This window comes from Cicer arietinum, chromosome 4 (genome assembly GCF_000331145.2).
Source record: "Cicer arietinum cultivar CDC Frontier isolate Library 1 chromosome 4, Cicar.CDCFrontier_v2.0, whole genome shotgun sequence".
NCBI lineage: Eukaryota > Viridiplantae > Streptophyta > Magnoliopsida > Fabales > Fabaceae > Cicer > Cicer arietinum.
The window spans coordinates 16,288,579-16,312,077 of record NC_021163.2 but is presented as its reverse complement, the minus strand read 5'-3'; the positions used below and the strand labels follow the sequence as shown (position 1 = coordinate 16,312,077).

Here is a 23,499-nt window from a genome sequence, read left to right as displayed (position 1 = left end):
ATAATTTTAAATAATAATCTGATTATTTATGATTTAAAATATTAAAAAAATTATTACTATTTTAAATAAATTATGAAAATTCATTATCATCTTTAAATAAAATTTATAAAATGAATTATCATGTTCAACAAAAACAACATCAAATCCATTAAATAAATAAGTCATATTTAATGTTAGTGAAAAATAGAAAAAAGAAAAAAGATATTTTCTTTGAGATCTAGTAATCAAATATTAAAGTGTGAGTTTTTAATTTGATTGATTTATTGTTGTTGTTGAAGATTAAGATATGAGTTTATTTGAAGATTTGAGTTATGAATTTGATGAATATATGAATTTTCTTGAAATTAATAATGAATTTTATGTGTTTTTTTAGGATGATGATTAATTTTTATGGGTTTCTTTAAAAATGATATCATTGTTAATATTTTAGGCATAAAAGATCAAATCGAATAAAAAAAAAATGACTGAATTATTGTGTGAAATTAAGTTAAATGATAGTTAGATATATTTTGCCTAAAAATTTAGAATTTTAGGGCATCGAACGAACAATCACTAAAAAAATAAAAGTTGTCGTGTCATTAATTTCACGACACTAATTTCAAAATATACTTACAAAAGTGTGGTAGTTTGGTAGAATACAAGCTTCTCGATAAAATTTATTGTAAAATTAGTTTACACTACTAGCACATCTCCATTATTTCAATGAGTTGAATTTCATGCGTTCATCGGGGTCAATGCAGGCCTCAAGGCTCAAATACCGTTGATAGAGGAGCTCGTCAAAGTCAATGTAGACATGACGATTCAAATATTATTGATAGAGATACACTTACATATCACTTACTAAAAAGATCATCACATCAACATAATAACTGAACCCACGGCCTATAAATCAACTATTTATCAACTGAGCCAACTTACATTATTTTTTTTTTCTTCCATAAACACATTTTCTATTCTTATAAATAATAAAATTATATATTGTTAGAGACTAAAAACATTTTTTAAATTTAAATTTGTAGCATACGTAGCAAAAAATAAGTACAAAAACTACAAGCAAAAATATAATTCTGAATAGACTAAATATACTGAATCAGAAAAAAGTTTAAATGAAAAAAAAAAAGAATATTTAATAAAAAAAAATACTATATCCATTTGATTGCATTTGATTGATAAAGCCGTAACAACTATGCAAGAAGCTAGTTGAACGACACACTACCCTTTATTCTATTTCATTTATTAACAGGACAATGACAAACACCAACATGTTTATGAAAATTTTACTTTATATCTTTAAATTTATAACTTTACCTCAATATTTTGATAAAAATCTAATTTATTTTATTTTCTATAAGTGTCAAGTTTGACATTTTTTTTTACATGTTTATATTTCAAAAAACTTAAAATAATATTCCAAAATACTAGATTTAAACTTTCTGTAAATATTTTTGAAAGTTTTTGTTAACACGTTTGTATTTTTAAAAACTTTTTATACATAAACATATTTTAGTACATAAACTTTAAATTTTTTAAAAAACATATTTATTTATCAAAAAAAATTTGATACACAAAATTCGATTTTCTAAAATACATTTGTATATCAAAAAGCTTAAAAAAAATTCTAATACACAAAAGATCAAATTTTCTAAAACACATTTGTGTATCGAAATTTTTTTATACATAAAATACAAATTTGTATTTTAAAAGACTTATTTTAAAAAATTTCGATACTCAAACTGAATAAAGTAAAGTAGACAAAAAAATTTTGAAAGAAAAACAATGTAAAATAAGTAGTTTGTATAAAATGTCACAATAGAGATATAAAGTAATATTTGTCATGTTTATCTATCCCTTTTATATAGTTTTTATGAAATTATATTGTATTTAATTACATGTGTTTTATTGTATTATATAATATATGTGCTTTATTTTAATTCGTTTGTTTCAGTGTCCATTCAGTAATATTCATCTTTTATGTTTTTAAATTTGAATTTTTAAAGAGATTATATTAAAACAAAATTTGTACTTAAAAATAACTAACTAAAATCAATAGTTTAGTTTAAAACTCTCTATAACTATGATGTTAATTTAAGTTTAAAATTAATATAAAAAAAAAACATACTTGTTAAAGGTAAATTTACTTGGAAAAAAATTCAACCAAAATTAGTAGTTATTGGTGGTTAACTTTGAAGTTCTCTCCATATGATGACTAGCGTGAAATGTACACTAACGATGTTTTTTAATAAAAAATAACATATGTTAAAAAAATTGTACGATTAATTAAAAAAAAAAAAAGTTATTTGAATAGTAAGGAAAGATGACATTGTAAATAAAATAGTTTAACCGAATCCTATTGTATTGAAATGGTAAAAGGATGCACAAAACTAATAATACGGAAAAGCAAAAGACTATGTATATGAATACTGAGAAGGAACCCTCGATGGATCAGAAATGATAAAATAAAAACAAGGGCGACAATGAGAAGATAAAAAACATCCCTTTTGTCCACAGTCAAGTTGAGATTGTCGTTATAAAGCATCATTACCTCATTAAACACCAAGTATAAAAATTTAAAAAGGTCCACCGAGAGAAAAGATAACGAAAAATAATTGGAAATTATTGGAAAGTGGATCATTGTTCGTCGAACTCATGAATGTGGTCTAAAAGGTAGTTGGCAGCCAATTCCTCATTTTTGTTACACGCGAAGTACACCTCCAATACTATAGCACGATCGAAACCCATTGCTTCAAGCTGCAACAGAAAACGCAAAATACAGAGTAAGAGGTAGGCTAATCAACCAACGGTGTTCATAGGAAACAGCAACTTCTGTCCAAAAATATCAGTCTAACATTTTCCACCTAACACAAACACACTTATGACTCAATTGAAAAAAAAAATACCCTTCATGTTTCCGAGGAACAAAAGGTGAGCCAAGTTTGAACTAATTATGCACAATGCGTGGTTAAGAAATGTATAATGCTAATTGGACAGATGCCATTATTCTTGACAGACTCGATCAACATATGTAAGAGATAACAGTCAAGAAAATACAATAGAAAGGTTTATGTAGTTTTATACTGGTTTTTCATTGTCCTAATTTGCTTTGGCAAGAAAATAATGTCTAACCATTAACGCATCGTATAGTAAAGAAGTCAAACTTACACGTTCAATAGCTTGGCGCTCCTCAGGGGTGACAGTTACTGCTTGTGGCATGCCACCTGCCATCTGTCCCAATAGGTTCCTAAAGCGTGTTAAAAGAAAAAAAGTAAGCCAATGGATATACATTGAAAAGTAATAAGGATAACACAATCACCAACTTGCAACTACAGAATCGAATAAAATTAAAATTGCAGCAAAAGCTGGCCCTCACCCTTCACCACCTTCCATTGGTTCGTTTATCAGGCGAAGGAAGTCAGCTTGATGATCTCGAATCAATCTCATGAGATGAGGATTTTGTTTGCCAAGTTCTTGTAGCATAGGCTGCAGCAATAACAAGAATTAGGGAATCCAGAAGAAGAATATATATATAAGACATAATACGTTACCAAGGTGAAGAAGAAAACCTGCAATATTTGTGGATTTGCCTGCACCATAGCTCGCAATGCTTGGAACTGAAATGAAAATGGAAGAAAAAAAAAATATCACTCGTTTAGAACATACCTATAAAGTAATAACTTCTGTACAAATGCGGGCAAAGGAAAAAAAAAAAAGAATACTTGTTGACTGTTCCGAAGAAAATCCAGAGAGCCGGCACCAGCAGCACCAGAACCAATATTTGGGAGGCCCTGTAACATAGAGTTAAGTATACCACACAAAAATTATATTTTTTAGTAAAAAAACATTGATAGACACCTGGGGAAAGAGGTCTAGAGGATTAGCATTAGGTCCACTTGAGGTAACAGGAGCAGGTTGTGCTGCTTGAGGAGCTGCAGCTGCAGGATTTGCAGGTTGTGCACTTGCAGGCACTCGAGACGCTGCTGGAGCTTCAGCTTGTTCAGGGATACCCTAAATTTATGAATTATATTTTAATGTAAATAAAAAGCAACAAAGCAAGACAATGTCATGTAAGACTCAAGCCACTCATAGAAGATATGTTCGATACCAGGAATTCCAAACCGGTAACTGAAACATAAAGCAGATATGTATATCATAAAGAAATTCAACATCTAAAATCTACTTACTGAATACAAATATTCAACAGCTCTCTCAGGGTTGTTAAAGGCAGCTCGAAGAGCACGAACAACAGTATCCCTATCCCAGCTTCCTCCACCCATATCTAGGATTTGCTGAACTGTTTCCTCCAAGTTGCTACCGGCAACTAGATTGGATGCCGCCTGCCCGTAGACATCGGAACCTTCCCTGCTTAAAAAATAATGATACTTTTAGCAAGACTTTTATGTAATCAATAAAATTGTAGAATTTCCATTTTCAATATGCAAAATCACATGAACTATAAAGACCAAATTCAAAGTATTGAAGTAAACAGAATACTTACGTAGCAGTCGCCGAAGATATAGGAGCAGGAGCCGTAGCTGGAGTGGGAGCTGGAGCTGGAGAAGGTGCAGCAACAGATGGAGGCCTGTCAAATTGAAATGAGGCTTCAGAAGTTAAAAAGAACCAACATGAACAGATAGTTGAACCAAATTTATCTAAACAACTCAAGAAAATGTCATGTAAAAAAGTCACTCACGGTGCTGCAGTGACAGCAGGAGCTTGAGGTGATACAGAAACTGTGGGGGTTGAAGTAGGAGCCACACTCGTCTGTGGGGCCTGCAATGAATATATAATTGTTGGATACTATTTTCAGATCCTGGAAATGGAAATATCTTTCTTACTATATTCCAGAAAAGATGACAAAAATGATGGTAACATTAAGAATATTCATAACACGGCAAACTTATCTCACCTTTGCTGGAGGTGCATTTGAAGCAGTAGACCCTTCACCAGGTGTATTCTTACTCTGCCATATTTTAAGAACACAGTTCTAGTTTAATACTGAATCAATGAATATAATGAGCAATAAGAATTGAAAAGGTAAAAATGATTTCTCATTTATTTAAGTCAACAAAAACAACTCCCGTTATGTTAGGGTGGATCAATTCAAATAGTGCACATGTTACCTTTAAAATACAAGGGATCTCATCATCCAATTATATGTAAACAGGCAAAACCACAAACACATAGGTAACGGGGAAATTGGGAAAACATGCAATTTATGATAGATCTTAACCACTCCAAATTCTAGTATTTCAATTGGCATATGGGATACCAAACACCAACAAACCCAAACCCAAACCCAAATAAAATAAAATAAAATTGCGAAATGGAAGTAGTTCAAAAACTGTGTTTGCAAGAAAATAAAGGGACATGTTTTAAAAGTTCAAAATCTATAGAGTTTTAAAAAAGAAAGTGTTTACCTTTGAAAGCATAATTACAATGAAACTATTTTCGGCTACTTTATTTTCTTCCAAGGAGGTACCATCCTTCAGAACTTTCCCTTGATGAATAAGCATTTGCTGTGCAGCAGGATAGACATCTACACCCTGAACATTTTCTATGTTTTTCTTCACTTCGGAAATCTGCAGAGAATGTTTGCAATTAGTACAACTAATGTAGCAGAAAAACTAAAACTATTGTGGTTCAGGATAAAAGCAACACGGTAGAAAGTTAATCACGAAATCCACATAACTAGAAGATCAAACAATGACAATTTGCAGTGTATAATTTCACATTTGGGTGGGGTGAAGTATTTACAAAAATTCAACTATTAGAAACATGCAACCTTGAAAGAGACAGAAAACACACATTACTTAGATAAAGTGTCGCCCTAGAATTGCAAGGACAACGTCAGTTTTGACAGTCCATTATTAACTTGGTTATTGATGCAAGAGTCAGTCAGTATTAGCAGTGCATAAAACTCATATATGCTCAATTATGGAAATTCTCGTGGATATTAATAGCACCGAAAGCAGACCTAGTACATATGCAGAGAATTTTTCAAATAGCATAAACAGATTTGATATTCCTATGAAGTAATGCTCCAAACAGTGTCAATGTAGAACCTATTCACTATCATGTGCCAATAACCCAAAACTTTTCAAACAAATTTCCCACTAAAAATCAGCATCCCGAGAACCATCAATAACAGCAAACACTTTGCCAGAGAATGTTCCAATTACGATAAAATAATTCATTAACTCAACAACATATTCTATATACCACCACGATATTATTAATTATCACTTTGAAAAGCTGAATTTCAAGTTCAAGTATTAAAAAATTCACATCGACAACAAAAGTCAATAATTAACCAAACACGCAAAACGCTAAACCCTAATCAGCGATCAAATTCAATACTCTCGCACATCCTAAGAGTCACAGATCAAGTAACAAAACGCAATTCTGGAAACGAAGAGAAACCGAAAATTCGAAACGAAATTCAATTTTGTTGAAAGAAAGAGTTTAGGGGAAGATGAAACCGTGTCTTGTGGCTTCACTTCGATTTCGAAGTGAGTTCCTTTAAGAGTCTTCACGAAAACCTTCATATTCGGAATTGATCGCCGCAACGAACAGCTTCGGAATTCGTAACGGCACGGTAGGGATCCGCAGACCAAAACGACGACGGATAAAGAGTGACCTGGAGGCGCAACAAAATCTCGCTCTCTCTCTCTTCTCTCTCTCTCTTCTCTCTCTCTACGATTTAAAAGAAGATATACCTCAAAAATATGCTAGTTTATGTTGGCAGTAGTTGAGTTGTAATACTCACGCTACAATTAGGAGTGTGGGTAAACGCGCCTCTTTGATGTTTTTTCGTGTCGATCTATTCGGTGTATCGGGGAAAGTGGAGCCAGCGTGTAAGAAGGAGAGATTGTGATTAGTTTTGAGTGTTGAAAGTGGAGCGTGAGCTAGATTTTTGTGTCTGACATGACACTAATCAAGGTGGTAGGGGTAGATTTGGATTTTCTCCGAGGACATTACTTTTGAGAGATTTGAATTCTCTCTAATGAAATTACATTATGATTTGGTTTAGTTTCTCCTTGGCGACATTAAATTATAGCGGATTCGGATTTTCTCTAATAACATTATGTAGTGATGAGTTTAGATTCGCTCTGATGACATTACGTTGCAATGGATTTGAATTATCCTCGGTGATAAACATTATGATGGTTTGGCGTCTCTTTGGTAAAATTTTGTTACATTATACTCGAACTTTCTCTGATAACATTATATTCTGATCGATTTGGATTCTCTCTGGTGACCATAAGTTACCGCCAGTTTGAACTCTCTCTAATGACATTTTGTTATGGCAGATTTGGATTCTCTCTAATATACATATTAATCTGCACTTTTACAGACATTAATTTACACCATGTCATTTGGTTAGGTTAATTCATATAACAAGAAAATATATATAGATTGCATGACACCTTAACATATCATACTCAAATATATATTTTAACAACGATAAAAGCAACCACAAGTCTACTCATAAAAACAATACTAGTTATAAAATACATCGATTATAGAATTCAAAATTACAACACATACACCAAAATATTTATATTAATTAGCATATCTATTAATATTTTTGCCATGTTAGGCCTAGTCGAAATTCATCACAACCGATTAACATATATCAAACCACACAAACTACAATTATCATATAAACCTATATAATTTGGTTTTCACAAACTTGTCACATATTGGCATATATCTAGGTGCACTTATGCTTCACCAACGTATATCAAAAGGCTTATTTACTTTTATCGTTGATAGAATGAAGAAGAAGCTAAGTGCTTGGAAAGCTATCACGTTTTCTCTTGTTGTTCGAATCACTCTTGCTCAGTCATCCCTTGCAAGCATTCCAAGCTATAGTATGCAAACTATGTCGATCCTGTTTTTGATGAGGCATATAAGATATGTAAAGAATTTATATGGGGAAACAACAATGATCATAGAAAATGTCACTTAATATCATGGGAGAAAATTTGTAGACCAAAAGTTGAATCATTCTTGCCCAGTCATCCCTTGCAAGCAGTCCAGACTATAATATGCAAATTATGTCTATCATTTTATCTGTTTGTGACGAGGCAGAGAATATATGTAGAGATTTAATATGGGGAAACAACAATGAGAATAGAAAATGTCACTTAATATCTTAGGAGAAAACCTGCAGACCGAAAGTTGAGTCACTCTTGCTCAGTCATTATTTGCAAGCATTCCATACTATAATATGCAAGTTATGTCGATCCGTGTATCTATTTGTGATGAGGCAAAGAAGATACATAGAGATTTTATATGGGGAAACAACAATGAGCATAGAAAATGTCACTTAATATCCTAGGAGAAAATTTGCAGACCAAAAGTTTAAAGGGGTTGGGTTTTAGGAACATGAAAACTGTTAATGATGCATATATGTGTAAACTTGTTTGGAAACTTGTGACCAATCCAGAAAAACTTTAGGTGCAAGCAATAAATGCTAAATATAAGTGTGATGGAGAAAACATGCCTAACATGGTCATTATAACGAATTCCCCTCTTACCTAGAGAGCAATTTATAATGTGTGGCCTAATGTTTGTTTTAATATCTCTTGGATAATCAAAGATGGAAATATTTCCATGTTCTAGAAGGATAGATCGATACTTAGTTATGACAACTTGGTGAAACAATTTGGCTATCTTATTCCCCAATTCGAATTGAATTATACAATGGTGTGTTATAGGTTCCAATCAGGTTGGAATTAGGATAGAATACTTCGCCATATTCCTACGTACATGAGCCAACATATCGAGCTTGTGCAACCGCCTGTTTCAGACCTAACTGATATGGCCACTTCTCCATCAAATCATCATATGACAATTTGATGTCTAATTCCTATAATGAAGCTTCTATTGATCCTCTATTTATCAATGTGTGAAAGTGGAATGGGTCGACTCGAATCAAAGTTATTCTTTGGAAGATGGCTCATGATATATAAGCTAATTACTAATGAATAAATAGTGTCCATATGCATGATTGTTGATATCCATTGTTGAAGGTGTAATGATGCTCTAGAAACAATTATGCATATCCTTAGAGATTGTGAAAATACTAAGAAACTTTGGTGTCAAACTATTAAAGAAAAACATTTAAGTAAATTCTTTAGTCTTGGTCTTTTTGCATTGTTAGATTGTTATCTCTATAGTAATGATGTTGGTAATACTCATTGGGATTATATGACTTTCTTTGGTGTTGTTGTGGCTACCTTGTGGAAAGATTGGAACAATTTCATTTTCTCTCAAACTTCTGAGATGAGGGATAGATTATGGAAATCGATCCACCACCAAGTCTACAGTTTAGTTTCCAAACTGAATCAACCCTTAGCATCAAGAGGAACAAACAGTTCAATACCTCATAAAGCTTGGACTAAGTCTTCCCATAGGTTTATAAAAGTTAACACTGATGTGTCCCATTACAATAGCAATGGAAGCTTGACTTACAAAAGGGTGATAACGACCATTCGGGAAGATTTCTCCATGCATTTATAAGAAGCTCACCTCTTCAAATGCTCTATTTACTGAAGTTTAGGCAATTCTATTTGGTCTCAACGTTTCTGATTAATTGAACTTCCATTGAGTTATTATTGAATTTGATTCCATAATGGTTGTTGACATAATTCATTGTGGCTTTACCCCTATTCAACATCTCTAATCGACGGTTGCATACATTACCGCACTCATTCACGCCAACTATTGACAAGTTGAAGTAGTTTTTGTCGATTTCGAGGCTAATGAATGAGATGACCTTCTTGCACATAAAGCTTATTACGCATATTTTGATGTAGTTATTTTGAATTCGTCTTGTCTGTTGTTAAATAATATCATTTGTATGGATGATGAGGGAACAACTTCCCCTAATTTGAATTAATAATATTTCTCATTCTTGATAAAAAAAAAATTAAAAAAAAAAGGACAAAGTAAGAATAACAAATTTTATGTCAACAATCCATCACGAGTCTTGTATCCTCAATGGAACTAAAAAAACATAAACTAGATTTACAAACGATGATAAAATATTAATTAACTTTCTAGTAAAACAGCATACAAGATTTCATTCCAAGTATCAGGAGCACCAGCTAGACACCAATGACTACAATCCTCATAAGAAGTACCTCTGCCAGTGTATATAGAAGGGTGACCATCTATCCTCAATTGTGTTTGCAAAGTAATGTCAAGCCAATAAACATGATTTTTCATGTTACTCAAAACACTTTGAACAATGTCTACACCAGGATAACTTGGCTTTGATCCTTCTTCAGGCTTAGTTTGTTTTAAACAGTCATTTTCCCTTGAAAATTCAATAAGCATTATGAGTTTTGTGTGAATTTTAGTTGGAGTGGGATGATAGATTAAACTTACCCTGAATGTGCAGCAGCAATTCCTTGGAAGATAACAGTAGTCTTTGAAGGATTAATGTTGGAATCAATCCAATTAGACCAAGTGGTTAACCCAATCTTGAAAGCTTCCACGTTATCCATGTCTTTCATTATCTCATTTCCCACTTGAAAATATCTGTTTAACATAAACAAGCATTACTTATATAACCCACATATAAAATTAGCAAAATAAAAGTGTAGCTAAAAATATTTAGTACATTGGAGTTTTTCCTGTGTGAAACCACCAATGGTAGGTATTGAAAATCAAAACATCCCCACTCCACAAATTCCCAGATGTAATGGAGTCAAGTTTTAAAATTCTTCCTTTTTCTCTATCACGAAACGTATCCACTAGGTACCCATCTTTCACCCATATTATTGAAACTTCATACTCCTACAACACATAATAAAAAGACAAATTTATCAAGCTAACTAATCAACAATTACCAAGGCTTAAAATATATCTCTTTAATTAAGATTGGAATTAAAGAAGACTACCAGAAATGTGAACACATAACGATGATTTGTTAATCTTGTTAAGGTGTAATTTGATGTTGGCACTGTAATGTGAAGCAAACAAGCCAGTGACTGCCACATATTGTCACTTATAGAATCTCCCACAAACACTATTTTCTTCCCTCTGTATGTCTCCAAGAATTTCATGCCATCAAACCTGTTAACCAGCATCATCACTTGTAAAAGGAAAATAAGAAAAAGTAAAAAATTCAAAATTTATCTAGTAACACCAAAAACCCATTTGCCAGAGTGGAAGAATCAAAATGACCATGTACTTGGCACAAATTCTAAGGTGACAACTATCTATCATGAAACAGTGTTTAAAAGTCTATCAGAATTCTAGGACAACATTTTTTTTAATATGTTCACATTATCTTATAATTTAAACAATGATATGATTAATGTTGGTTTGACAATTTGAATTTTGAAAAATACATTTATTTTTTTGAAAGATTTATTCATTAAGATAACCATAAAAACTTGTAATGAGTGTCATTAATAATTATAAGAGTTTTAGTTATTTTTAAACATCAAACTCCGATATATTATCATATCCACAATTGCATTAGTTTGTTATTAGATATATAAAATAATACCCAAAACTAAAAAAAAAATTGAGTGAAAACAACGAAGCATTGATTACCTTGGAAGATCACAACCAGAAGGCTTCCATCTATATTTGAGGTAATCCTGATCAGGTCTACCATTTCTGAGACAATCAAATCCTTGCACTATGAAAGGACAATCACTTGATGCATCATAAAGGGGATAGTAGGGATCATCAACAACCCATTTCCCTTGAGAAAAATCACACCCTTGAGCTTCATTTAATTGGTTGTTTTGGACAGCATAAACATTCACATAGTACAGTTGAAGTGACACTGCCCATAGAACAACAAAGGTCTGTGGTAGAAGATGTAACCAGAAATCAAATGTCATTTGAAATTGTCTCAAATCTTTTCAGACCATGATTGTTTGTCATTTGTATATGTGGGAGGGTAATAATAAAAAATTTGATCCGCTAGTTACGTGAGAATTTTAATTTTGTTTTGAGAAAAAAAAGCTAATACCAAATTAGTTTGAAATTATAGTATTAAACAGAATAGTTACAATGATGTCCTAAAATTTATTAATAAAAATAAACATTTCATTGGAACAAGAACCAATTAAGTCTTTCATATATTTATTAAATATCAATTTCTTTATATTGCAATATTATTTTTTAAATTTATTAATTTATATTATGATCAAATATTATTAGAATGTATGTATAAAATATAATAACACTGATTTTAATATGAAATTAATTCATAAACACTATAATGATCGGTGTAATGAGTTTTTACCATTTCATTCAATTACAACCATTAGATAGTTAGATATATTTAATTTTTATCATAATTATATCTAAAATCATCCTCATGAATGATTATGATGTGTTGATAATGTCAAATTTTTTACATCAAAAGCGTATGACAATTTTTTTTTTTTAACAATAAAAAAATGAATATATTAAAGAAAGATTATGTGCACAAGAGGTGCTTAGAATAAATATAAAATAAATTTTACAATTTTTCTACCGTATTACCAAAAAAAACAAGAAACATTAAGACTAAATAACTCAAATAAGAAACAAAATAATTAACCACAAGTTATGTCTATTCACACTAAAAATTGAGAGCACCTCAATTATAGTTATAACAAAATTCTTTTACATGTAATTTGATTCATTTTCATGTTAAAAATTTAACATATTCAATAATAATATTTGCATTCAAAATACGTGAACAAAAATTATTTCATTTCTTAATTTCCAAATTGCGTCATATCATTGTAAATCAAACTAAATTAATTTTTAGACACATTACACGACGGTATGCAAAAAGATCATCAAATTGATAGCATGATTGATTGTGTTCATAAAAAATACACCAGATAGTTCAAACATATTTGAAACACCATACCACACGATTTCAAAAATAGGGGAAACAAAAAACTAATGACACGAGTTGTTTCAACTTTCCTATCACATGCTATACATTGTTGAACTTTAAAATAAATTATTTTTTAGTATAACAAATTATCATTTGTAGAGAGCTTAATTTAAAATAATATACACACAAATAATAATATTTTTGAAGAGACAAGTGACATATGCGACAAACTTACATACGTTAAGGAAAAAATAACAATTATAGTATTGATTGTACTTTTGATAAAAGAAAAAATAATATTTTATGAGTGATTAACATAACTTACATAGGTTAAGGAGAGAGTGGTAGACATATTTAACCAAACTAATTATTCAAATATACCCAATTTTCTTTTATGTGGGCCCGGAAAAAATTATTAACTTATCAAATTAAACCAATCAAATCTGAGGATGAACAAGTTAGTTTAGATTGAATCATTAAGTTAAATGAAATAAAATAATTTTTAAATTTTCAAACAACTGTAATAAAATGATACGTTATTCTAAAAAAACATCACTTAAATTAAATCTTAGCATTTGAAGTAATAAGAAACACTTTACAATTCACCCTTATATTCTTCGGTTAAAAGTCTTAATCTACGTCTAAAAGAATAAATCAAGTCCATCACTTATATCAATATGCCACTAAATTGAGTTCACGAATTTCAAATCATAAACAATTACACATAACAAATTACTCTAGGGTCAACAAATTCATAACAAATATAATACTATTATTTAATTTTGTACGTAATTTATTTATTACACGTTTTACCATGACATATTGACATGTTATAATATAGATTATATATAAATGAAAAAATTATCATCAAAAAGTTAAATACATCGTATTTTTTTTTTCAAATTAACTAATACTACTTTTAATTTTAAATATTTTAAATTAAAAAAATATATAAAAAATTAAATTAGTAATAAAATGATTATATTAAAAACAATACATCTACGTCCCCAAATAAACATATTAAAATTAAAACATTGTTCTAAAATTAGTAATTAATTGTTAAGTTAGTCTTCCCGAGTTTGGATCTCAGTCCTCTTTGTTGTAATGTCTTCGATGTGTCTTAGTCCACCAATTGAACTATCAATGCAAAATAGTTAAATAAATATATGATATATATTATATGTAAATGAAAATACTATCCATGTAAACCAAATATGTTTATGTTTGATCGATGTATTTGGCTACATCTTTCTATCTTTGTACTTTGACATTTGAAAAACTTTTTCGACCTAAAATTAGTTTACTTTTAACATATTTTTAAACTTTTAGTCATAATTGAGTTTTAATATAATTATTTAATTTAATTTTTGAATTATTTACATATTTACCCTTGTTCGCCCTAATATTGGATTGACGCATGAGAGCATGCGTTGGAAAGCTGATACAAATCTACAAATTTTATGTTGACGCTAAAGCCCAAGTCGGAACTATGCTTAGTCAAAACTGCTGATTACATGATATGGAACCTTAATTGATAATAATCAGTATTGAGCAAATAATTTGTTTTCCGCCCTGGAGCTTATAGTGCTCAAAATGTGTTATTCAATGATATTTTTTTTATATAAAAAATATTCAGTTTAGGTTTTTTATCAATAAAATAATTTTTTTTTTCATAGAAGGCTAAATTATAGGATTAATCCACTGTTTCAAAATTTCATCAAAATATTGAGATTTATACTATATTGTTAATTTATTTTTATGATTTTATTCTTTTATCGTTCTATTATATTGTTATTGTGGTTGCTTAATTCGAATCTCAACATAGTTGATAAATTCCGTTTGACAAAATTTAATTTTTAAATTAATTGTAATTTTTGTGGTGCTTCATCCTTAACTATAATATATCATTCACTATTACGCTTAATTCAAACAAATAAACAAAATTCTCATAGGTTAATTTAGGCTTGTTTAACCAATTTTATAGTTAAACAGTAATAAAATCTTAGTTATAAATTTAACCCTTTAAAAAGCTTTGATAAGTTACAAATTCTCGAACTAGTAGATTAATCGTTTCAATATACGTGATTCTAATTTAATTATCTGAATTTGTCTGATCTTAAATTTGAAATCCTTTTTTATTTTATATTTGTTAATTGAGTCAGAATTTTCCTTGCAAGACAACTTAAGTTGTTACCCTGAACTACATTTTTATTAACTCATATTTGACCCGTGTGTAAAAACAAATCAATGTTAAAAATTTTAACAACAAAAAATCATATTTTTAATAATTTCAAAAATAACAAAACTACATTTGTAATAAAGCCATATATTATTTTTTGAATTAATAATTAATACTTTATTTTTGAGTTTAATATCAAATTTTATTAATATTTGAAATTATCTTTTATAAAGATAACAATTTAAATTATTGTTGTTATTCTATAATTCTAGTTAAACTTTTAGAGTCATACAATAGAGCAAGTTAGATATAATAGTATTATAAATTAATCATTGGTTCAACAAATAATAGAATCGTGCAAATTTTGATAATTTATATCTTTGTCACTCTCTGCATCAAACGAGCCATTAAAACTCTTAATGTTTTTTGTATATGCATTTTTAACCACAACTATATATTTCTTAATTCTCACGGCGATACATGTTTTTTTTATCTTTATGTTGTCTTATTATTTATTGATTTATATTTATTATTTATTATTCAGGTCCAATAGATATTCGGAAAAAAAAACCTATAATAGATAGAGTAAAAATCCGTATAATGAATATAAGCACGAGGACAGGTAATTTTCTGCAAAATTAGGCGGTTATGGGTGCGGGTACTAGTACACATATCTCGCACTCGCACTTATATAAATATATTATTTATTTATTTATTATATTAGTGTTTAGTTTAATTAATTGTTTTCTTTTATGTTTTAACATCTATTTATAATCGAAAGATAAACGTTTGCAAACTTTTTAAGAATTTAATTATGATGAAAATATAAGTAATTGTGACTTTATAACTAAGAGTTATATTTTACTAATCGTGACTTTATAATTATAAATGCAACTTCATATCAATTGTTTTTACAGATCTCGAATAATATTGTCGTATGACTTGCAACTTCATAAAGTATTATTATGAATATTTGAATGTGTATTGTAACGAGTGTTCATTTAAAATGTTTTGAGTTAGAAAATATTTTAGTTTATAATATTTTATGATTGTATTTAAAATATTTCAATAATTTTTAAATTTAATCACAACAATATTATTTATTTATCGATTTATTTTAATTAAAACGTGAATAATAAGTTAGGTAGATACACTTAGGTACCCAAAAGGTAAGGGTATGTGTAATACAATTGATATAGTACGAATACATGTATGAATATTTTTTTAAGCCGCAAATATGTGAACGGGTACTATAATATCCTACCTAAATCCTACCAATTGTCGTCGTTATTCTCGTCGTAAGCATCTTTAACTATTCATTTGCACAATCAATTTTTTTTTCTTCTTAGATTTGTACATCAAATTTAATAAAACAATTTTGTATGGTCACATAATTTGGATACCCTTAAAAAAATATAATATTTTTTAAATAATTAATTAATATGTATTTTACGTGTGTCCACACTTTATGTTCAAAATGTTGTGACCATAAAAACAAAATTCAATTTAATAATAATAGTCAATTTATTAGGACGCAAAAATCAAATAATTGTATTTATAATTATAACAGTTGAAAGTCTAATTGGGACTAAAATTAGAAAATTGATGTGAACAATTGAACAGTCGGATTTTCTTTATCTCATATATATTAACAATCACAAATCACAATATTATGTACCTTAATTTGAGAAAAGTAAGAATTGACCTACAATTGACTTGTTGAATTGTTACTTTTGAGTGAGTAAGGAAAGAAATTTGCGTTCTGGTTTTTTATGTTAAAGTACATTTTTTTTATTTGTATTCTTCTAATATTATTACTTTAGTCTTTAAAAGGTAGTGTTAGAATGTTTTTATGACAAAATTTAATCTTTATTCAAACTTCTCACTTAAGTTTATCTTCTAATAATTACTTTATTGATTATCTTTATTCAAATTTTTATTTTTTTTATGCTTTCCTCATTATAAAAGGAGTCAAAATAAAATATGTACACCCCCTTACTCACCAGTTTTTATGTAATCTCCCAACATTTAGAATATTTAGCCATTATACTTTTCTTTTACTAGTCCCTAGTCCCTCTCTTATTTATTTTTCCTATTTTTAACAATGAAAACTTTTATGTTCCTCTAGGATCAAGTTAACATTTGGTGCTTGAAGCATTGGAACAAATGGAAATCAACACCCAAGTACTATTGGTTCATCTCTTTGATTGTTTGAAATATTGCCTAGGAAATAATTATCTAGTCCTCTAAAACGAAAAATAGAAAAGAAACAAATTGAAAATTATATTGAATCTCAAAATGGTACCCTTGATAATTTTGTTTAGCAAACATCCGCCAGAAGTTTGGAACATAAAAGCAATGAAGAATCCATAGTGGTTTAAGTTTTATCTTGAATCCCAGAGATCACAAAAACGTGCCAAACAAGGCCCATATATAGGATGCATAGTGGAAAGGATCTTGTCAAAGAATGGAAACTACTCTACTTTGTTTGGTTATAAACTTCTTTTCATGTCTATCAATTTTCGAAGTGCACCTCACCATCCAAGTTGATATTTGATTTATTGTAGAAATATGTAACAATATAATTAGATTTTGTTAAACGAAGTTATAATTATAGGAAGATTTATAACAAATCTAGATAATTCAAACTTTGGAGTTGAAAATTTAGAGGATGCCCAACAAAATAGGTATATCAAAGAGCAAATTATCTTGGTTGAAACAATAAAAATGAAAATGATAATCGCGATGAAGCTGAATATTTTGATGATACATGTTATAGTATTGAAAATGAACACACTTATCTTTCAATGAACACACTTATTTTTTTGTTGATGAACAACCTTGAGCTTGTTTTATTAGACATTTATAATCAAAGAATATGGAATAAACTTAGGAGTGACATGAATTACTAAGAAAGGTCCTAAAAGAGATATATCACATGTGAGTGGTCCCAATGATGCTTTTGGTTGGTACTTCTCAAAATTATGTTACGATCGTTATTGTTATAATGGAGAAGAACAAGATATAAATTGACTTGTTTATTCAAAAGAATTGAATAAATTTTGTTGTTGTTGTAAGTTATTTGGTACAAGTCATAAAACAAATCACTTAGAAAATGAAGGTTTTAATGATTGGAAACATATTTATGAAAGGCTTAAAAGAACCTAAATTAAGTGGTGCATATATGACTTTCATGAATAAATGGATTGATTTACAAGTCAGATTTGAGAAAAATAAATGACCGATAAATATCTCCAAGAGCTTATAAGTAATGAAAAAAAAAAAAAAAAAGACATTGGAAGGATGTTTTAATAAGGATAACTTTTGTTGTTAGATATCTAGTTGAGCAAAATTTAGCATTCCGTAGAAAAAAATAAGAGAATTAATATAGAAAGCAATGGAATTTTTTTTTCTCCTATTGAGATAATTGTGGAATGAAATCAAGTCATACAAAAACATTTTGCTAGTATCAAGAATAATGAAATTCATTATTATTGTTTTAGTCATAAGATCCGAAATAAATTGATTAATATGTTAACTAATAAAGTTATAAAATCAAAGAAGCAAAATATTTATTGTGATTCTTGATTGTACTTCTGACGTAAAAATAAATTATTCTCATTATAAGTTGTGTGGATACTTCTACAAGTCTAATAAAAATTGAAGAGTTTTTCGTGGAATTTACGAAAGTTAATAATACAATAGATCAGCGATTATTTGAGGAATGATAAAATATATTAGAAATTTTTATTTTGATATTAATAATGTGAGAGAACAAGATATGATAATGAATCAAATATAAAATATAAAAATCAGGGTGTACAAAGAAAATCATTAAATATTAATCATAGAGCACTATACACATTATGCGTTGTCATAGTCTTACACTTTGTGATATTGTAAGTTATTGTACCAAAGCTAAAGATTTTTTTTGAGTGTTACAATATATTTATATTGTATTTTCTTATTCAACATAACGTCGAAAAACTCTAACAAATAATGTGAAGGTTTAATTGTTAAACCATTGTCGCAAACACGTTGCGAGTCGCGTGAATATATGCAACGAAAACTCACGCTTCAGACATAACGATCCAAAAATTAAGAGTGAAGTTGAATCTTTAGCAACTCATTGAATTGGAAACTTTGAGTTTTTAGTTGCAATGATTATTTGGTTTGAGTTGTAAATTGTTGTTAATGAAATTAGCAAAAAAATTGCAAAAAAACAGGCATATTGATATGACTATAGAACTAGTAAAATGTTTAATTAACTACTTGGAAAAATATAGAGAAACTAAATTCAAATGCTATTGTTAGTATTGAAAAAATTGCAAAATGAAACTGAAGATTGAATATATAGTTATTTGAAAATATCAAATTCGTAGAAGAAAACAACATGAAAAAAATCATCTGAACAAATACAACCGAACCTAGAATTTGCCGATGAGTATTTTTTGAACTTTTTATTTATTTTATATATTATAAATCAAACAAATGGATCTTTAATTTAATATTGAAATGCTTAAATCATTAATTGATAGTGCTTGTCTAAAACATGATAATTCTTTCTATATAAATTTTATTTGAATAACTAAAAGTCGTTAGAAAATTTTTAACAGTTGAATCAAAATAAAGCTACATGATATTTATTCTTTAATGAATTTTAATTGTTTTATAATTGATGCATAGTTTATAGATTAATACAAACTTTGATTATGAACAAATTATTAATGATTTAAAAAGAAATAAAAAAATGATATTTAAATAATTATAAAAACTGAGTTTTTATAAAAAGCACCATTTTCTTAATTTGTCACGAATACTTAAACTCTAAAGATGGACCTTTTAATCTTAATTTGTCATGAATACTTAAATTCTAAAGATGGACTTTGTAAGTAATATTATATATTGAAAAAAATATTGTATTCTTATTTTACTTGTAAAAGTAACTACTTTAAGGTAAAACCCGTGACACTAAATAATGAAGGTTAAGTAGGTTAAATTACATTCATTTAATTTAATTTCAGGTAATGTTTTAGTCCTTTATCTTTTTTTTCCGACTTGGTCATTTATTTTAATTTTAAGTGAAATTTTGATATTTTATGTTTTAAAATTTCAACAATGTTATTCTTTTATATACAAAAATTCAAAAAAAAAATCAATTAAAACTAATAAAATTAATTATATTCTTCAATATAATACAAATTTTATCAAATTCGTAACGCAAATCTTTAAATAAACTCATATTTTCATATTTTATTTGATATTGTTAAGAATAAAGAACTAAATCAGAAAGAAAAAAAAAAAGATAAATAAGTTACTTGAAATTAAGTTAAATGACCATATATATAATTTAACCTACGCAGAATAACTTCAAATATGTTGAGATAATGTATTATATAAAGATAAAACATTTGTTATTTTCAATCGACGACCTTCCTACTACTTGCCAATATTTACCAAATAAACTAATCTTTTCATTATACTATCTTTAAATGAATCTTAGAAATTAAGTATTCCTGTATAGTTTAAAAATGGTATTCTCAATCCACCGTTTTTATTTTGTAGTTTTCAATAAGACTTTAAAAGCATATGTTTTAAATAGATAATAAATTTGTTTTTGAAATAAAAAACCATTAAAAATTCAAGATTATTATTTTAATTAGCAATATTTACTATTTAAAGATTAAAGTATATGTAAATTTATATTTTAAATTTAAATAATTTAAGCATGTTTAATTAAAGCTCTTTTTTTTATAGAAAGAATTAAGTTAAAATTTGATCAACTACTTCATAAAATGGACTAGGTACATAAATTTGTATTTAATTTTTTTTACTAAATTTTAACTCAATGTCCTTTATATATAAAAGAAAAATATAAAAGTAAAATTATAAAATCAATTGTGAACTCTTTTGATTACTTTTATATAATCAAATTAAAAAAAAAAAAAAAAAAAAAACCGATTTATATATATATTTTGGTGAAATAGGGAAACAAGTGATTTATATTTTGTTGCGAAAGTAACAAGTTAATAACCTACTCCCCGTGTATAATTTTCGCATCCGTGTAAAAGTTGGCAAATATTCTAAATTTGATGTCATGTTTTTGGGCCCACAAGAAAAAAACATAAGAACAACAAATATGGTTCTTGATCATCTTTGCATTTGAGATGCTCACAATCTGAATTTCAGACACCAAGAAAAAAGAAAGAAATAAATAAAAGTTTGCATCACCATGTCAGAACGCATGTTCTTGTCCCATGATTCTTCCTTTTTTTTTGACAATATATTTTCCATGATTCATAGCTTCATCAATTTATACCCTATAATTCCCTTTTCTTTATGAAAAAAAAGGAAACAAAAAAGGTGATAAAAGAAGAAAAAAAAATTTACATGTCTAAGAAATTAAATTAAAATTCCATTTGACAGAATGATTTAGGAAAATGTTTTTTCCCCTTTTTTTTTGTCTCATTAAATCTATTGTGCCGGCAAGGTTCCGTGCCGCCACGGATCAGAAAAATCGTTGGTGTCATAATACACATCGGAATAGTTAAAAATTCCATCAAACGCAGCGTTTTCAGTAATATTCTCATAACTTCCAAATCCGGTTCCTAACTCGAACGAGTCATAACTCAGGATCTGATTCTCAAACTCCCATAACTCACCGATTCCAGACGAGTCAGACAAAACTCGTCCCAACTCAGTTTCCTCTTTCTTCCCTTCCTGAACCGATGGATTTCCCGGCGGGGGAAGCCCGAGTTCATCGTCGGAAGCTTCCAATAAGTACCCGATCTGAGCCTGAGACTCACCGGAATCTGATGTCAAACGGAGAGAAGAAGGAGGAGAAGAAGATGCAGAGATCTCTTCTTGTAAGCTCTTCATGACTGAGTCAAGTTCCTGAGTTGAAGGAGTTGGATCGGAATCGTTCAAAAACTCGAGTAAATCGTCTCTGAGTCGCTTCGCCTCGGGCGATTCAAGTTCCGACTCGTCCGAGTCATCACGAACTCGTTTCTTGCAACTGTTATTAATAGTATCATCGGCCATGTTAAAAAAATAAATAATAAAAGAAAAACGAGCAAAACGGTGGCGTTTTATTTGGTCGAGTCGTGTGTTTGAAATAGAGTTGACACGGTGGGTATGTGGATGTGAAGAGAACTCGTAGGTTTTTATATATAAGAGGGGACAAAGGAGAGAGAAAGAAGGAAGAGAGATAAAGTACGGTTTAATGATGCTGACGACGCAGGCGCGTGGGACCGAATTCTTAGCCCATCACACATTGATTTTTATTTTTTTTTGCCTTTATGTTTTCCTGTTTTTCTGTTTTTCACTTTTTTTCTATTTTTGTTTTTAAAAGGAGGAAAAAATCAGTGGTTTGCTTTTTCCTTTTATAAAAATTATTCAATTAAGTTGAATTTTAAGTTGGAGTCCGGGTCAGTTGGGTTGGGTCCCACTTGCCTAGTCAATCACGACTTTGATGCTTTATTCAGCTCGTGTTATTTTTCTTTGGTTGGTTTAGAAGGAAAATCAAAGAAAGAGGGCGTTTTAGGAATGAAATTAAATGGGTTGTTTTATTTAGTGTTTTAATTGGTTGGATGATATTGAACGGAATAAAGATTTGATTAGACTTGAAATTTGCATTTACAAATTCCAAATTATGGTTGATTGGAATGGGCAACAAAGAAGGGAAAGGATGGCTATAAGTGGAGTATTGTGAACGTCAATAATGTTGCATTAAGAACCTTTGCGATAATGTTGCCCACTATCGCTGCCTCAATCAATGGGAATACAGATACACTTATCTCCTTTTTTTATTTTTTTTAAAAATCAATAGTTTAAACAGATCCGCTTTACCTATCTCTAAAACGTTTGCTTTTCCAACTACAAACGTTTCTCACGTCAAAAGCTTGCTTATACAACTATAATTTACATTAAATTAAATTTTGCATAATTTGATAAATTGATTCTTAAAATTATAAAACTCATTAAATTAGTTTTGAATTTTGTAAATCCATAAATATATTTTTAAAATTATAAAATATCAAATGATTTTATATAAATTTTTTTCGTTCAATATTTTAATGTGATACTACAATTGAAAATGTGATTTATCAATATTAGTGTCACGTCACTATCATATTCTTGGAGACAAATTTGTCAATTAAATTTTGTTATATCAAAGACATATTTGTGATTAATTATAAATATGCACCGATTAATTATTGACAAATTAGTCTGTGAAATATTTAAATTTTATAAGAAAATTAATTCATATTGTGATAATATTGATATAAGATCGACTCAAATTGGTCACATATTCAATTAACGTGTCACATCATAGTCTTTGACAATAAAAATTTAAATATGAATTATTTAAATTAATAATTTACAATTTCAAATATGTATTTAACAATTTGTAAAATTGATAAACTAATTTAACCGACTCTTACAATTTTAAAGATCA

The 23,499-nt window shown here is 28.8% G+C and overlaps 3 protein-coding genes across 3 annotated transcripts; all 3 read right to left on the bottom strand.

The window, feature by feature from the left end:
• Positions 1-2,414: 2,414 nt before the first annotated feature.
• LOC101501685 (ubiquitin receptor RAD23c-like) lies at positions 2,415-6,899 on the bottom strand. Its single transcript, XM_004497044.4, has 12 exons — positions 6,477-6,899; positions 5,415-5,576; positions 4,904-4,957; positions 4,688-4,767; positions 4,493-4,576; positions 4,179-4,356; positions 3,850-4,002; positions 3,714-3,782; positions 3,561-3,608; positions 3,368-3,477; positions 3,160-3,238; positions 2,415-2,748 (listed from the first exon to the last, which is right to left on the bottom strand). The coding sequence occupies exons 1-12, from the start codon at positions 6,540-6,542 to the stop codon at positions 2,629-2,631; spliced, it is 1,203 nt and encodes a 400-aa protein (XP_004497101.1). The 5' UTR covers positions 6,543-6,899; the 3' UTR covers positions 2,415-2,628.
• Positions 6,900-9,894: 2,995 nt separating this feature from the next.
• On the bottom strand, positions 9,895-11,917 carry LOC101501368 (protein trichome birefringence-like 42). The gene is made up of 5 exons (XM_004497043.4): positions 11,572-11,917; positions 10,911-11,085; positions 10,631-10,806; positions 10,396-10,548; positions 9,895-10,324 (listed from the first exon to the last, which is right to left on the bottom strand). Exons 1-5 carry the CDS (start codon positions 11,865-11,867, stop codon positions 10,057-10,059), a joined length of 1,068 nt encoding a protein of 355 aa, XP_004497100.1. The 5' UTR covers positions 11,868-11,917; the 3' UTR covers positions 9,895-10,056.
• A 9,172-nt stretch (positions 11,918-21,089) lies between these two features.
• Positions 21,090-22,196, bottom strand: LOC101501056 (uncharacterized). The gene has a single exon (XM_004497042.4). The coding sequence runs from the start codon at positions 22,080-22,082 to the stop codon at positions 21,516-21,518; it is 567 nt and encodes a 188-aa protein (XP_004497099.1). The 5' UTR covers positions 22,083-22,196; the 3' UTR covers positions 21,090-21,515.
• Positions 22,197-23,499: the final 1,303 nt, after the last annotated feature.

What these genes read in the sequence shown, in the direction of transcription:
- LOC101501685 (XM_004497044.4), bottom strand. Translation starts at nt 6,542, where the DNA reads ATGAAGGTTTTCGTGAAGACTCTTAAAGGAACTCACTTCGAAATCGAA. An exon ending in TTGTAATTATGCTTTCAAAG is followed by an intron (nt 4,958 to 5,414) that starts GTAAACACTTTC and finishes AAAATATGGCAG; the next exon opens with AGTAAGAATACACCTGGTGA. An exon ending in CAAATCCACAAATATTGCAG is followed by an intron (nt 3,478 to 3,560) that starts GTTTTCTTCTTC and finishes TTATTGCTGCAG; the next exon opens with CCTATGCTACAAGAACTTGG.
- LOC101501056 (XM_004497042.4), bottom strand. Translation starts at nt 22,082, where the DNA reads ATGGCCGATGATACTATTAATAACAGTTGCAAGAAACGAGTTCGTGAT.
- LOC101501368 (XM_004497043.4), bottom strand. Translation starts at nt 11,867, where the DNA reads ATGACATTTGATTTCTGGTTACATCTTCTACCACAGACCTTTGTTGTT. An exon ending in TCTGGTTGTGATCTTCCAAG is followed by an intron (nt 11,086 to 11,571) that starts GTAATCAATGCT and finishes GCTGGTTAACAG; the next exon opens with GTTTGATGGCATGAAATTCT. An exon ending in GTTATGTGTTCACATTTCTG is followed by an intron (nt 10,807 to 10,910) that starts GTAGTCTTCTTT and finishes TATGTGTTGTAG; the next exon opens with GAGTATGAAGTTTCAATAAT.